Below are 16,755 nucleotides of genomic sequence, written 5' to 3' on the forward strand. Positions count from 1 at the left end.
ACCAGTAGCAGGGAACCAGTCGAGAGGGGACAGTCACCAACCCCTTCATCCCTAGGTCAGTGCTCCTCCAACTTAGGCCTCAGAATCGCCTGGAGGGCTTGTCATACAGTTTGCCAGGACACTCAGCATTCCTGATTCAGTAGGTCTGTGAAACCACTGAATTTGCATTTCTCATAACCCCCCACACCCACCCCATGATGCCGATTTCACTAGAGGACCATATATAACAACCACTGTCACATAACAGCTCCACAAACAGGTGACTATTCTCATTATAAACATGAGGAATCTGAGCCTCAGGAAGGCTGTGTTCCTCACCAGAAACTACAGAATGAACAAGTGACAGAATCAGAATTCAAACTCAGATCTGCCTGACTCCAAATTCCATGTGGGTTCCACTACATCTGAGTCACAGATGTGATATTTTAGGATTCCCCCATCTCATGTCTGTTCCCTTTATTTTAGAATTTCTATTCCTGAAAGGCAGTCATTGTTGTATGTGTGTTTATTTTCATTTCCAGAGAGAACAGAAGATGGACTATAAAAGCTGTTCTGAAATGTTGCTGTCCATTTGCTCAGTGATTCCTCTTCAAGACGTCTACGAGAATGGCCCAAAACATGGCCTAAAACACAAAGATGATAAGTGCTTTAGCAAAACACTGAGAATTGAAATATCCAGTATAAAAGAACTGGTTAAATAAATTATGGTACATCCAAATGATAGAAATGATGAAGCCATTATAAATTATTTATTTAGAATTTTTATAACATGTCAAAGTATTTATCATATAATATTAAGGCAGAGCTATAGAACTAAATTCAAGAAGCTTTCAGTGTTATGAAAAATACTGAAAAAAAAGACTAGAACGAAAAAAACTAGAACACTAGTAACAGTTGTCTCTGCTTCCGATCATTTTCTGAACCTTCCGCACTTTCTACAATGAACTTCCCTAGTCAGAAAAACCACATTCTTTTTGTTGACTAAATGCTTTGAAGACTTTTCTACAGTTAGTCAATTCCTGAATCACGAGGAAAACCAAAACTGTGAATTTTAAAGTTAATATTTAATTCCAGATTACATCTTCCCTGACGCCAGGATATACATTTTAAGTAGGAAAAAACTTGAATAACAATCATTTTTTAAATTTTACTTTCACTTGTTCTTTAACAACTATTATTATAAATAAACACAAAGACCAGAAAGATAAACCTGTAAAAATAATAACAGAGATTAATTTGGTTAACAGAATTATATGGCTTTTTAAATCTCCTTTGCTTAACAACTCTTATCACATGTTCTACTAAATATCTACTACTTTCATAATAATTTTTAAAAAGTGTTTGCTTTTTTGGGGGGGGCGGGGGAGCTGCGGGGGTACCGGGGATTGAACTCAGGAGCACTCAACCACTGAGCCAAATCCCCAACTTTATTTTCTATTTTATTTAGAGACAGGGTCTCACTGAGTTGCTTAGCACCTCACTTTTGCTGAGGCTGGCTTTGAACTCACAATCCTCTTGCCTCAAGCAAATTACAGCACATCTATACAATATCATAGCCATTAAAAAAAAAAAAAAAGTTAAATCTTATATATTATTAGTTGATCATACTATAAAACAGTATGTTCAGAATGATCCCAATAATTCAAAAACAAATCAATGAAATGTGTAGGTATACACAGAAAATGCTTTAGTAAGAAATATTTATAGTATATCAGAACATTAATAGTGCTTCACTCTAGATGATAGAATTAAAAATTATTCTAATTTTTAGATTTTTTTTCTGCATTTTGGTCAATTTTCCTCTATTAAATATGAATTATTTTTCAATATCCAAAAAGACCAGTTTATTAAAAAAAATCTAGAGTAAATAAAAAGTTACCTTGTTAAATAACAGAGACACAGAGACAAGAAAAAGCACCTCACTGAAAGTTCTCCAGCTCCACCCAGCTCCAGTGTTTGTAAAGAAGATGCTTGTCTTCCAGCATGAGGACAGCATTCAGCATAAATCCTTTCTCCTGTTCTAGATTTCAGAGTGCTGAGCAGGGTACTGACTCTAGCAGTAGAGGCCACCCCTCCTGACAGGGCAAGCACACATCCTCTAGAACCTGTGTGGGCTCTTTGGGTTTTTGGTTGTTTATTGTGTTTCTATAGTACAAAACAAAGCCCTGGGAGTAGAACCCAGGGCTTTGCACCACTAGGCGAGTGCTCTACCACTAAGCTATATCCCCAGCCTCATCTGGAACCTTTATATAAGACCATGGTAGAGCAGAGCATCTGGGGGAATCTAATTACAAGTCAATATAACTACAATCATTTGATTAAGGAAATATACTATTTACATTGCAAATAACATACTAACTAGAGAATTCTACTCTCAGACCTGGCAGGACCTCCAAGGTCAACAGGAGACAATTTCCAGGACAGTCTTTAGAATGCTATGTAAATAGTGACTGGAAACAATAACAGAGATGTCATGCTAGAGAATCTTAAGTAAACAGTTCAAAGCCTAGCTTCCTGTTTATGCAATTTAAAGTCACTTTATTGCTAGCCACAAAGTAATTCAGCATTCTGATCTAATCTAAGAATTTCTTGACTTTCTATGATAAAAGGACTACAAAGAACAGCTGAAAAGTCAGAAGACGAAGAAGGAACAAAAATAAACACAGACATGTATCTTCCAGCCCAAACAATGAGAAATCTATGCAACTAGACCATCCGTTCAATCTATTTCCAGATCGCTGTCTTCACTGTGACAGGTGGCAGAGTTACGCACAGATGTCAGCACCAAGACTTCCTTTTCGGGGAGTAATCCAAATTCCTGTAGAAAAGCTTCAAGGTCCACAGCAAAGAAATCTTCCCCCAGCTGGTCAGTGATGCGCACAAAATTGCCAATCAATTCACCCCCCTTGTAGATCAGCAGGGCAGGAAGGGCATTCCGGGTAAACCGACTGCTGGCCCCGATGACCGAGCTCTTCACCCGACAGAATTTGACAGCTGGGTACTCCCCAGCCAGGCAGATCATGCAGCCATTCATGGCTTCAGTCCCTGGAATGCCATCCTCATAAATATGGACCATGATGAGGGTGCTTTTCTGTTCTTTATCAATCATGTCTAAAAACCCTTCTCCACTAGGGATTTCAAAAACCTGTTTGAACTGGGGCCCCTTGTGGAGCTGCTGCCGCATCTCTTCCATCCTCTGTTTCCGGTACTGCTGTAGAAATTCTTCATCATCTTGGTCCTCATTCATCATGGCAAACTCCTTCAGAGTCATCTGTAAGAGACCAGCAGGTAAGCAGACACAAGTGAACACTTTTGATAAATACTGATGTGCACCTTGTACTTAAGATACATGCAGCACCACACTGAGCACTTTATTTGCATTATGTCTTAATAAGTTGTTGTATTTTAGGAGGGTTTGGGATTGTTTGGGGTTTTTTTGGTTTTTTGTTTTGTTTTGTTTTGTTTCAGAAAAGGAAGTCTTACTATGTCACCCAGGCCAGCCCGAAATGCCTGAACTCAAGCAATCCTCCCACCTTGGTCTCCCAACAAGCTGGGCCTACTTGTGTGAATGCTACCATGCCTTACAATAATCCCATTGGGAAAGAGATTTTATAATTCTCATTTTGCAAATGAGGTTTCAAGACTTATGTTAGCTGCACAATTCACACAAGAAGTATGTGTAAGACCAGGACTCAAACTAGATTTTCAACACCCTGGTTTATATTACACCATACTGCCTCTCAACCCAAGCAGGCAGCATCAGATAGTACCACTTCACTGAGCTATTTTCATTTTGTCAGTCTCGACAGTGGATTGCTTTATTCACTGTTTTGTTTTCATAAAAAATAACAGGACATTATGCAACTTCAAAAGAACACTTATAATCCCTGCCCTGCACAAAACACGTCTACACACAACAAACACCCACACATTCACATACACTCTAAAATTTTTCTTCTTATTATCAGTCACATGCTAGATTAGTTCTGCTCTTAAAACAGAAGCCATGGGTGTACCAATTAAGATATAACCTACTCGGTCTCTTAGCTAATGTTAATAATAAATTCTAAGTATCTCTTCATTTTTCTAAATAGTTTTATAAAATTATATATGTGTCATATTTTGCTTAACCACTCCCCTATTTCTGGCATTCAGGCAGTTTCTAGTTCTATTCAACTGTAGGTAATTCAGCAGGACAAAGATAGCCTCTCACTAGCTTGATTCATGTGGTCATGTGATTATGGCTTCGTTCTGGTCCTTCAGCCCAGGATAAGAAAGCAGCCAAGCAAAGCAGGCACACTGCCCAAGGGCCAGCTTACATCACAAGGCATCTTCCTTCTCCTTCCGGGGTGCAGCAAGACGCCCCTGTAACAAACCTTCACTAAGCCTAATCGTGTACAGATTAGGGGGTGGGGAATAGGGCCCACTCTAGGTCAGAACAGACATCATTACTGGGTCATACTTATTACCAATTTTCTTCCCATCACATAGCTCTCCACTCTATCTCAGCCAGCTATTTCTAACAGACCTATTATGGTCTTTGCCGACTTTCATGCACTGAAATCATCCTCTGGTCAAGGTGAATGACTCCTGACTTAATGCTCCATGATCCTGGCTTGTGCTTTGGCTTTGGGCCACACCTAACTGATCTTGGGCACTCTTAGACTTTCTTCCATGTATGTGAGTAACACAGGCCCTTTAATACTGAGAAGGTATTAGGAAATGTCAGGGACTTGTTCCAAATATCTTCCAGAGGGCCTATCTGCTTCTACTCTAATGCCTCCTCAGAATAAATCCTTATGATAGGCTTCAAATGAAACACAGTAGCATCACAGAAAGAACAAGAAAATTTGAATTAGAATCTTAGTTCCTACGACAGAAAACTAACATTAAATGAGCACTTTTCAGTGGGCCAGTCACTACAATGGGCATTTTATCCACACAGTTCTGGGGTGGGCGTGACCTCAATAAACTAATCAAAAACCAAACTCAGAAAGGAAGAAATTTATTTCCCCACAATCATTAATGGCAGAGCTGAGAGTCAAACCCCAGGTGGCTCTATATTTTCCCCTGTACTGCAAAGCTTCTCAGAGGCAAAACCAACATCCTCTATCTCCCAAATCACCAAGCCCAGTTCTAGTGGCCAGGGCAGCTTCTGAGAAAAGCTGATTACCTTCCCACTGATCTTTTCCTGGAGGTCCTTCTGTTTCTGTTGCTCCTCTTCTTCATCCAAATGGGACCTGCAGGTCATAGACAGCTTCTTGATCAGCCTTTCCATCTCCCGGCACTGCTCCTCTCTCTGCTCAGTTTCCAATTGCTTGTAGCGGCGCCAGTCATTGATCACACCTTTTGGACCTGAGTGACATGAACATGGATGTGACCAAAAATAATGAGCAAAGAATTATGGAGCAGCTCACATGTGCAGGTGGGAGCTCACATCTGTCTAAAGCTTGCACAACTAACACAGAACCTCCATGTACTATGACTAGTATAGCGATATAGCAGTACCATACAAGGTGCAATCTAACCTTCATTGCTTTCCTAAATATGCATCCTAAACACCCTCTTTCCCTTTCTCCGATATCGTCAAAATATTTCAGTCTTTTTTCAGCATTTATAAATCTTTTATGCAACTTCATATTCACTCCACCAAATGCCTTTGAAGAACTCCCATTTGTGATTAAAATATTTCACATCTTCTTAACTCTCTAGTGATTCTGATCAGATTAAAATTGACCATGTTCAGGACTTGGGACAGGTCGGGAAGGAAACTGCTTTTCATATCATATAACATAAAGGTAGCCTTAGTTAAACTCAATACTTTCCTAAAAACCAGGCCTTACTTTGAAAATTGTATAATCATGTTATGGTAAATCATCATTTATTCATTAATTACATATGCATGAACATGTGGGATGGCGGCAAGCGTGGGTCTGAGCAATATCCAACTTAAAATATCTTAAGTTGAACCATTAGTCAGTCCTGTCTGTGGGACCTACTACTGCCCACCTTTCATGTTTGTGAAAATGAGGCACAAGGAAGTTAAAGCAGGAATTGTAGCTCTAGCCTAGCTTCCAGAGTCTTCAGTGTTAACAAGGAATTCTCAACAAACAAAACCTTCTACCATTTTTAGAGTTTAATTGCCATGTCTATGACCAAGGGCTTGATAAGCACTTTCAACTGAAATAGCACATAGCCCATGATAGGGCTACCTTCTTTTTTTTTTTTTTTTTTTTTATTAGTTGTTCACAACATTACAAAGCTCTTGACATATCATATTTCATACCTTAGATTGAAGTGGGTTATGAACTCCCAATTTTACCCCAGATGCAGATTGCAGAATCACGTCGGTTACACATCCACAATTTTACATAATGCCCAATTAGTAATTGTTGTATTCTGCTACCTTTCCTATCCCCTACTATCCCCCCTCCCCTCCCCTCCCATCTTCTCTCTCTACCCCATCTACTGTAATTCATTTCTCTCCTTGTTTATTTTCCCATTCCCCTCACAACCTCTTATATGTAATTTTGTATAGCAAAGGGAAATTGCATGGAAATGAAGGGCTACCATCTTACCAACTCTTCAGGAGATCCTTGGAAACATTTTACTATGAACAAAAATTGTTAACAGTACCCTGTTATTATTATAAAAGTTTTTAAAATTGAACTATAAGGGTTGGGGATAAAACTCAGTTGGTAAAGTGCTTGTCTCACATGCACAAGGCCCTGGGTTTAATCCCCAGCACCACACACACACACACACACACACACACACACACACAAAACTGAACTATAAAACTTAGAGCTATTTAAAATGCTTCCATCCCAAATCATTATTGAAATGCTATAAAAACTAAAATTCTCACAGCTATATTTTATAAATCGAGAGCAATTTTCTGGATAAATTTAACTGGAGAAAATTTATTGTTATATGAACATAATAATACTTATTCCTTTATCTCCTGACACAAATAATGCATGTGATTAAAACAGCATGATAGAGTATTTTTCTTTAAAACATTTTTCTTGGCTCAAGGAAAAAGGGCAAACTATTGAAATGACATATGGGATGTCCTTGTTTAAAAGATATCAATTTCTGACCACTAAAGGGAAGAAAGGGCAGGAAGAAGCTGCCCAGAGAAGTTCTGGGACTCACAGAGCAGAGATGCCAGGGGCTGGAAAGTGCACGAAACCTCTAGTTCTAACCCAAGTGTCTCTTACTTTTTATTTGTGCTCACTTCACTTTACAAAATTCACTATCAACAGAACCCAAAGATAAGAGCAATTCTACATAAGGCACTATGCTTCTATGTAAGTAGTATCCCTGAGATTTCACATCTCCACTCCCTAGATCCCAAGTGTTTGCTCTCCATGACCTTTAGCTGTGACCAGAAGGAGCTGCTGGGTGTGGAGGCTGCATGGCATGTGGTGAAGCACTCAGCTGCTACGCGGCCCGCCCTGCCCACTGGCCCAGCTTTTGCTTCCTGCACATGAGATTATGTAGATGAAGCCATAGAACACTCTGGAATCTCCAATGCCTTGCCCAAAGCTGCAACACCTCCTCCCCACATACTTCAGGGAGGGGTCGGAAGACCAGGAAAAGGATTCCTTCAGCTCAAAGTGAACCAAAGTCTACACTGGCTCAAGGGGAGCATCTCTGCCTATATTCTGTCAAGGGGAGCAAGTCCATGTCTACCTTGGCTTAAGGCAAGTAAGTCCCAGTCTACCCTGGCTCAAAGTGAGCAAGTATATACAGTGAGCAGTAGAGAGAGGTACAGTGGTATAGGCCTAGGAGAGGATAGAGGATGGCCAGTGAGCTCCAGCCTTTGCCCTGAAGCCAATCTCTAAAACAACCACACACACACCAAAAAAAAAAAAAAGAAAAAAAAAATATATATATATATATATTAATCTTTGAAACATCAATTTTATTATATAATCTGTGAAAAAAAAAGGAATTCAGAATAAATTTCTCCCAAAGCATAAGAGAAAGGACAAAGAGCAGAGAAGGAGAAAGTGTCCTAGGGAAAAGTCTCTATGATGTGTTTTGCAGTGGGGGGCAGAATAGACTCCTGGTGGATACAGATAAACTTCGGCCTGGAATCTGTGCAAGAAGCCTGAACCAGTAGGCACACCTCACTCCCACACCATGATGTCAAATCCAAGAGCTCAGGGTCCTCTGGCTGTCATTCAGTTCTGTCTGTCTTGGCTGGGCATTTCAATTAGAGCCACTCTTTTCCTGAACACTAGCAACCAAAGCAAGGTATGCAGCACAGTTGTTGAATGAATTTGGCAATCCTCCTCCTCAGCCTCTTCCAGCCTTTGCTGCTGTCCTGGGATTGCCCTGTGGAGGTGCCTTGGAAGGATGAGCTGCTGGGCACAGGGTCCTGCTGGGAGGCTAGGCTGGGAGGAGGTGTGTCCACATGGAGGATGCAGAGCTGAATGGCAGGCACACTGGCACTTCCAGGACCCTTGTGTGGGGACTGCTTGGTCTCCTCAGGCTGCTGCTGCTCACAGGGCAAGGGAAGGCTCACTGCAATGCTTCTCAAGGCAGACTCTAGGAGGATCCGAGGGCCTGCCCCCTGGATTCTCTGGCACTGTAGCATGAGGTACACAGCCATCGTGATGTCAAATCTTCAACTTGCCACAGACACTCAGGTATTATAGGGGTGGAAACCCATGTTGATCACGATTTTTGTAATTATGGGATCTGGGAGTTTGGGAGTATCTCACTATAAGGACTAAGTGAAGCAGCTTCCTCACCCTGGCTCAACCATGGGTGCCCCATTACCTCTCTAGGTGGGTGGGCTTCTGCATGGGGTCCACTGTCAGGATTTCATTGATGAGGCTCTGTGTTCCCTTGGAAATCCATGGGGGGAATGTCATATGTTCCCTGTATGATCAGCTTCTTTACCTGCTTATTGCTGCTTGCCTCAAATGGGCATTTCCCTGTGAGCATAACATAGAGAACGACACCCAGGATCCAGACGTATGGTGGGTGGGGGGTAGTGCTTGTATTCCTTCCCATGGATGACTTCAGGGACAACATTAGGACAGTGTCCCAGAACCTATTCAGCTTCTTCCCAGCTATGAATCTGGTGCTCAGGCCAAAGTCAATGAGTTTGGTGTTGCCGCTGGCATCCACCACCACATTCTCTGGCTTCAGGTCAGGATGCACATTATCCTTGTCCTGGAAGTACTGCATGGCATGGATGATCTGCCTAAATAGTTTGCAAGCCTCCTCCTCCTGCATGCCATCAGCTTTGGGGATGAGGTCCCATAGCTGTCCCCCACCTGCATGCTCCATGATAAGGTAGATATATTCCATGGTCTCGATGCCCTGGAAGAACTGGATCATGTTTCAGTGGTTCAAGGCCACCATCAGATCCAGTTCAGGTAGGAAGGGGAAGTTCGAGGCTATTTTTGCCAGGACCTTCACCACAACCTCTGTCCCAGTGAAGAGATGGCAGGCAAGTTTCACCTGGGCAAAGCCCCCTTCTCCAATGTCCTGCAGGACCATATAATGGTCCATCCATGGAGGCTGGCTCCTAATAGGAGCCCCACCCCTGCAGCACTACATTGCTCTAACTACTCTCACTGCTCATTCCTAAACTGGAACAAGGATGCGAGCTAAAGAAAAATAAATAAGGACCAAAAATAAAATAAAATAAAGCCCAAATCAAAAAAACAATATCCAAAGACCACAGCCACAAGCCACTAACAACCACCAAATGTGCTAAATATCTGGGAGTCCGACAGGTCACCACCAAGAGCTTCCTGTACTTACAGACAAAAAACAAAACAAAGCAAAACAAACAAAACAGCTGCAGCCACCCTCTTATATATCTGCTGTTTGAAATTTCCTCACAATGGCTCCTTGTGAGGTCAGAGTAAGAAATGACCCAGTCACACCTGGACATAACCCCCAGAGGTCTTCTCACTTTTGGATCTCCAGGACCTTTTCCACTTTCAAAATAATAAGAAAGGACTCTGGAAGATTATTTGCTTTAGTGGGTTATGGAGACTAATATGTACTTGTTTAGAAATTAAAATTTGTATATTACTTCAGTGGTCTCTTCATTTTGAGTCTGAAAATCTGTAATAACTTTGTGGCTTTGAAAGACCTCATCATATCCACACTCAAGCTCTCTGATCCTTTGCTGCCCTGAACTGAGCAGCTTTCCCCATTGGGCCTTTCCCCCATGATGGACTTGGGCAGAGCAATGGAGTCAGCCATCTGACTGAGACTTCTGGAACTGTGGGCCCCAGAGAAGTTTTTCCTTCTCCAAGTTGTTCTTGTTGGGTGTTTTGATCCCAGAGACAATAGAGCTAATGAAATCACAGCCATACATCATTGTACCCAGATGTATGGCGTGCACGTGCACACTCACACAGGAGAGTAGTGCTAGGAGCTAAACCAAATCTTTGCACAGGCTGGAGAAGCTCTCTTCATGTGCACATCCCATCCCCGGGGTGGGAGTTTCCTGGCCTAACCAGCTGTCAACAATGTCACATTAATGTTGAATAGTCAACAGGAATTTTGAAGGGATACACACATTCAAACCACAGAATGAAATAAACTACATCCCAGGGAGTTGGTTCCAACTAGATATGCCCTGTGCAACCCAGAGGACATTAGATAGAAACTCAGATCTTGATGAAGAAAGAAAATCCCTGGTAAAGCAAATTCATGACAATTAAAAAAGCTAGTGCTACTGTTGTTTTCTACAAGAAGTAAGAGAATAATGTATCAAAACACCTCAACTTTATTCTACAGTAAAAAAAATACCTTATATAACACTGTAACATCAGTAACTGAAGGGGAAGGGCTGGAGAGTTATAGCAGCCACATCTGCACACCACTGAAGTCATGTTGCTATAGATTTATATCACAGTGGCATGTCTTTCTCATGTTAAATAGGACCTCCCCATGGGAACCACAAAGAAATTCTAGTAGAGCACACCCAAAATGAGAGGTAAGGGAATCAAAATGTTTCAATACAATCATCAACTAAATAGGAGGGAAGATAATCATATAACAAAGCAAGTCACATTGAATCAAAGCTTGTGCTGCTCTCCTCATAAAGGACACAAGCCATTGGAGCTGGAGTTGTGGCTCAGTGGTACAGAGCTTGCCTGGCACGTGTAAAACACTGGGTTCAATCCTCAGCACTACATTAAATTCATAAATACATACAAACATAAATAAATGCATTTAAAAAAAAAAAAAAAAAAGGACACAAGCCATGCTGAATCAAGGCCCTCCCAGCTGTCCTTATATAGACACAAGCCACACTGAACCAAGGGCCCAGCCCTGATCTCCTTATAAGGACAGAAACCACACTGAACCAAGAGCCATGATAAACATCAAACTCCGGCACATGTCAAAACTTCCAGGCTATAAGCATTTCTCCAAGCCTATGAACTTTCTGAAGTGAGAACAGGGACTGGATCTTCTTTAATTTTCAATGCCCAGTGCCTGGTATAAAATTTAACACCTAAGAGTTTTTCACTTAATTTTGGTTAATTGTTTCTTTTTGGCTGACTGGGTAGGTGGGTAGATAGATGGACAAATAGACAGATGGACAGATCAATGAGTAGGTGGTGGTATGGATGGATGGCAGGAAGGAAGGAGGAATGGTTAGACGAATGGTTATGATACCAGTCTTGAAAATCAGGATGGGGTCCTTGATCCCCTGGTGTTGAAGATTAAACACCCACGAAATGCCGAGGCAAGCTTCAATAGATGAATGGATTAAAAAATGTGGCATTTATACACAATGGAGTATTACTCTGCATTAAAAAATGACAAAATCATGTAATCTGCAGGGAAATGGATGGCATTAGAGCAGATTATGCTAAGTGAAGCTAGCCAATCCCTAAAAAACAAATGCCAAATGTCTTCTTTGATATAAGGAGAACAACTAAGAACAGAGTAGGGAGGAAGAGCATGAGAAGAAGATTAACATTAAACAGGGACAAGAGGTGCGAGGGAAAGGGAGAGAGAAGGGAAATTGCATGGAAATGGAAGGAGACCCTCATTGGTACACAAAATTACATACAAGAGGAAGTAAGGGGAAAGGGAAAAAAAAAAAAACAAGGGGGAGAAATGAATTACAGTAAATGGGGTAGAGAGAGAAGATGGGAGGGGAGGGGAGGGGAGGGGAGGGGGGGATAGTAGAGGATAGGAAAGGCAGCAGAATACAACAGACACTAGTATGGCAATATGTAAAACAGTGGATGTGTAACCAATGTGATTCTGCAATCTGTATACGGGGTAAAAATGGGAGTTCATAACCCACTTGAATCAAATGTGTGAAATATGATATGTCAAGAACTATGTAATGTTTTGAACAACCAATAATAAAAAGAAAAAAAAAAGAAAAAAGAAATACCGAGGCAAGAGCAAAAGGTAAATTTTATTTAAGAAACAGAACTGGGAGGGGGTGGGGAGGGAGACTCCTACAGAGAGGAGGGGACCCAGAGCTGGTGCCCAGGGGAGTGGATATGTCTTGCTCCTTTATAAATTTTAGGTTCCTTTCTTCTCATGCCTACATGACCAAAAGGCAGGAAAAGAGCAGCCCAGGGGCTGATGGCTTGTGTTGGAAAGTGCAATCCTTCCCCTCCTCCAGAAGTGTGAGCAACAGGTTGATGGGGAAGTGCTATCTACTTATTTTTTTCTTTGATAATCAGCTATCTGCCCTTTGCCCCTGACTCAATCAATTGGCAGGCTGGTTAGATGAATGGATGAGAGGATGTAAAGTGTCTAAAGCAGTGCTTGATACATATAATAAATCGCAACTGTATATTTCTATTGTCTTACAGAATATAAAAACCTTATTTTCATATATTGAAACATTTGTGTCTAAAAATTTCCACTCATTTAACCTATTTTAATACTGTTTTTCTCATGATATAAAAAATATACACATTGTGTCATGTTGTGCATAGAACCCAACTACAAATGCATTCTGCATAAAACCTGCTACCTTATGTTACACTGCTAAGCATTAGTCTTTAAAAAAAAAACAAACAATTATTTGGCATGAACTGAAATAAACAGATAGGCTTTTTCCTCAAGGACAAAGCCTTTTTTTTTTTTTTTTTGTACTAGAGATTGAACCCAGGGGAGCTCTACCACTGAGCCACATCTCCAGCCCTTTTTATTTTTTATTTTGAGACAAGGTCTCACTAGGTTGCTTAGGGCCTTGCTAAGCTGCTGAGGCTGGCTTTGAACCTGAAATCCTCTTTCCTCAGCCTCCCAAGCTGCTGGGATTACAGGCATGCACCACTGCGCCCGGCACAGCACTCCTTCTCCTTAGGATCATGTCCACTGACCTTAAAGCTTCTTGCGGAGTGCATCAGTGCCACAGGGCAGAGTGGTCTACACACAAAGAGGTGTGCTACAGCACAGTTCGTAATAAAGGGCCAAGATAATGCCCAACATTAGGAAACAAGTTAAAGAAACTATGAAATAAAGTAACACTGTTCAGGGAAAATAAAGTAACACTCAGAAAGATGAGGCAGTCTATTCCCTGCAATGAAAGATTCTCCAAATATATTAGTTTACATAAAAATGACAAGTCTGGTATAGTAATACTGCCTACAGGCCCAGCTACTCAGGAAGCTGAGGCAGAAGGACTACTTGAGTCCAGGAGTTCATGGACAGCCTGGGCAACAAAGCAAGATTCCATCTCTAGGGGGAAAAAAAATGCCTATTTGTCATCTACCAGGGTGGCAAAAATCAAGAAATTTGATAACCCAGGAAGAAAAATATAAGAAACATTGTACTGCCAGTTAAATTATAAATTAGTGCCACCTCAACTAACAGAAATTCAACAATATTAAATTAAAAGTGGAGTTGGAGACAGCTCAGTGGTAGTACTTGCCTAACATTCAAGAGGCCCTGGGTTCAAGGACCAGTAAAAAAAAAAAAAAAGAAAGAAAGAAAGAGAAAGAAAGGAAGGAAGGAAGGAAGGAAGGAAGGAAGGAAGGAAGGAAGGAAGGGAAGGAAGAAAGGGAAGGAAGGAAGGAAGGAAGGAAGGAAGGAAGGAAGGAAGGAAGGAAGGAAGGAAGAAAGAAGAAAGAAAGTAGGTAAATATGCCATTTCTAGGAGTTTATACTACAAATATACTCACATCTATGATTTATGCCTATCAAATTATTAATCTGACAAATAGGGTTCAAACCCAGGCCAATCTGTTCATTGTCTGTTGCTCTGCACTGTGTAGTAAAAAGACTACAAGCACACACAATGAATGCCAACACTGGTTATCGATAGAAATGGGATAGTTAGAGAGATCAGTAGAATTCTAAGTGATACATACTTAACAGACATTTTAAAATCTGTTCCCAGAGCTCAAGACTTTCCAGTACCTGTATTAACTGAGATGCCTTCACCTGCCAGCTCAGCCTCCACAGGCATGGAACTGCTGGCTGGGGCACCCCTGCCTCTGTCCTTGTCTTCATGGTCACTGTCCTCATCCTCACTGCTGCTGTAGTAGTACTGCAGTTTCTCCCCCAGCAACTTGTCATCCAGGGTTGTCATGATGCCTGGAAGAAGGCAACATATCAGGCTTTTTGTGGGCTTAAGCATGAAGTCATGAATCTGAAGAATAGGGGACCCACTTGGGCTAAGATCCTATAGGAACCTAAAAATTATTTTTTTTCCTAAATAGAATCTCAACAAATCCCTACCATGACAGTGATAGAATTTATTATGTTCTTTTGTAGAAGGTAAAACTGAGGTTCAGATAAGGGAAGTTACTTTCCCAAGCTTTCCAGAATGTGGTGGAGTGGTAACAGGCCCCAGGTATGCCTAACTCCTGTAGCCTGAGGGATGAGTTACTGTCTTCTGAATATTGTACTAGTATCTATTGTTCCAAAGTAGAACCTGATACGGGGTAAAAGCGGGAGTTCATAATCCACTTGAATCAAACCATGTAATATGATGTATTAAGAACTATGTAATGTTATGAACGACCAATAAAAATAAATAAATAAATAAAAATCAAAAAAAAAAAAAAAAAAACAAAGTAGAACCTGTGTTTACATTACTGACTTGTGATTTTATCTATGCTTAGTTTCAGTTTGCCTACCAAGTAATTAGTAATTGAAAACTTCAGTAAGAATCCTCAGGAAATATTTCAAAAGGGATCATAAAAAGTGTGATGCTGGGGACTGAGGTTGTGGCTTAGTGGCAGAGTGCTTCCCTAATAGTGTGAGGCACTGGGTTCCATCCTCAGTGCCACATGAAAATTAATTAAATAAAGATATCATGTCCATTTACAAATATAAATATATATATATATATATATATATATATATATTATATATATATATATGTATGTATTTTTTTAAAGTATGATGTTGAATCTAAGTCAAGCCGTCTCACTGCAAACTTGGATGGTCTCCAAAGCCCTACTAATTCTGACTAGTTAAAACTAGTGTCGATGCCAAGATTTTAATAAAAACCAAGTATATTTAAAGGACCACAAAGCCAGTGTTCTGCATCACAAGCAGCCAAAGGCATTTTTGGGGAAAGTGCAGTTTAGCCCCTTTACAGGCTTGTTTGAGGATCCAACAGGAATAGTTAAAAAAGGAAAAACAAAAACAAAAAACGCCTAACCCTTTAGTATTTCTTCCTCAAAGCATCCCGACATTATGCTGTCTTCATGAAGACTTCTCACAGGGCCTGTTACACTTCATTACAAAATGACTCTCTCCCACAGGCTGAGAGAGCTCTGGAAAGAAGAAACATCCAACAACTAATCCCTATCTCGAACACCCAGCAAAATGCCCCAAAGGATGATGAATCACTGAATCCCGCGACCCCCACAGTCAGACCGGGAGTATGGTGCAAAGGAAGCAAGACTAATTAAGAGAAAGTGCAGGTTCTAGGGAGGAGCAGAACCAAACTTAAGGGAAGTGGGCAAGCCAGGAACGGGACAAAAAAAACCGCCTGAGGGTAGAGAGCGACCTAAAGGAGCCGCGCCCGCTCACAGCACAGACAAAGGAGGGTGCAGAGGGGAGGCGGGACCGTGTAAGGGAGGAGGCGAGGGGCGGACCAATGAGACGTGGAGAGGGCGGGGTCAATGGGGAGGCCGGGGTGAGAAGGCGGGGCCAGCAGAGGGGAGCGCAGAAAAGGCGGGGCTGCTGAAAAGAGCGCAAGGGGGCGGAGCCGGTTGAGGGGTGAGCGAAGGAGGCGGGGTCCCCGGAAAGGCGGCAGAGGGGTGCGCCAAGCCTTGGGAGATCCTGGAGAAGGCCGAGGGGAGGTTGGGGTCGGGAGAGAGGTGAAGCAGGGAAGTGGCGGGGTCCGTGGGAGACTCGAAGACAAGGCAGTTTTATCGAGGCTCGCAAACCACCGTTCCACCCATATTCCACGCCCATCGCTTCCTCCCGGCTGACCCCAGTGCATTTACCCGGACTAGCTCAGTCTGGATCCCTTTGGGCTAGCAGCTCCGGGCACCAGAAAGAACGGAGCGCTGACTTAGAGGAAGAGAAGTGGGTCGGCGCCCAGAGCACCCAAGAGAAAAGCTGCCGGAGTCCTGACTGCGCGGACCAATGAGGCGGCCCTCCTGCGTCATGGCGGACGCCGCGGCCCAATTAGAAGAAGCTTCTCCTGGCGGCTGAGGGAGAAACTACAGGTCCTAGTTTAGGACAAATTACCTGGACAACTTTAATACGCTTGTTTGTCTTGTTTATGTTTTGCTCGGACACACACACACACACACACACACAAACTGAATATATA

The 16,755-nt window shown here is 41.9% G+C and overlaps 1 protein-coding gene across 1 annotated transcript; it reads right to left on the minus strand.

Moving 5' to 3' along the window:
• Positions 1-1,360: 1,360 nt before the first annotated feature.
• Positions 1,361-16,585, minus strand: Pdcl (phosducin like). Its single transcript, XM_026386402.2, has 4 exons — positions 16,424-16,585; positions 14,379-14,555; positions 5,174-5,355; positions 1,361-3,271 (listed from the first exon to the last, which is right to left on the minus strand). The coding sequence occupies exons 2-4, from the start codon at positions 14,548-14,550 to the stop codon at positions 2,720-2,722; spliced, it is 906 nt and encodes a 301-aa protein (XP_026242187.1). The 5' UTR covers positions 14,551-14,555; positions 16,424-16,585; the 3' UTR covers positions 1,361-2,719.
• Between the last annotated feature and the right edge of the window lie 170 nt (positions 16,586-16,755).

The sequence above is a fragment of the Urocitellus parryii genome, chromosome 4 (assembly GCF_045843805.1).
Source record: "Urocitellus parryii isolate mUroPar1 chromosome 4, mUroPar1.hap1, whole genome shotgun sequence".
Classification (NCBI taxonomy): Eukaryota; Metazoa; Chordata; class Mammalia; order Rodentia; family Sciuridae; genus Urocitellus; species Urocitellus parryii.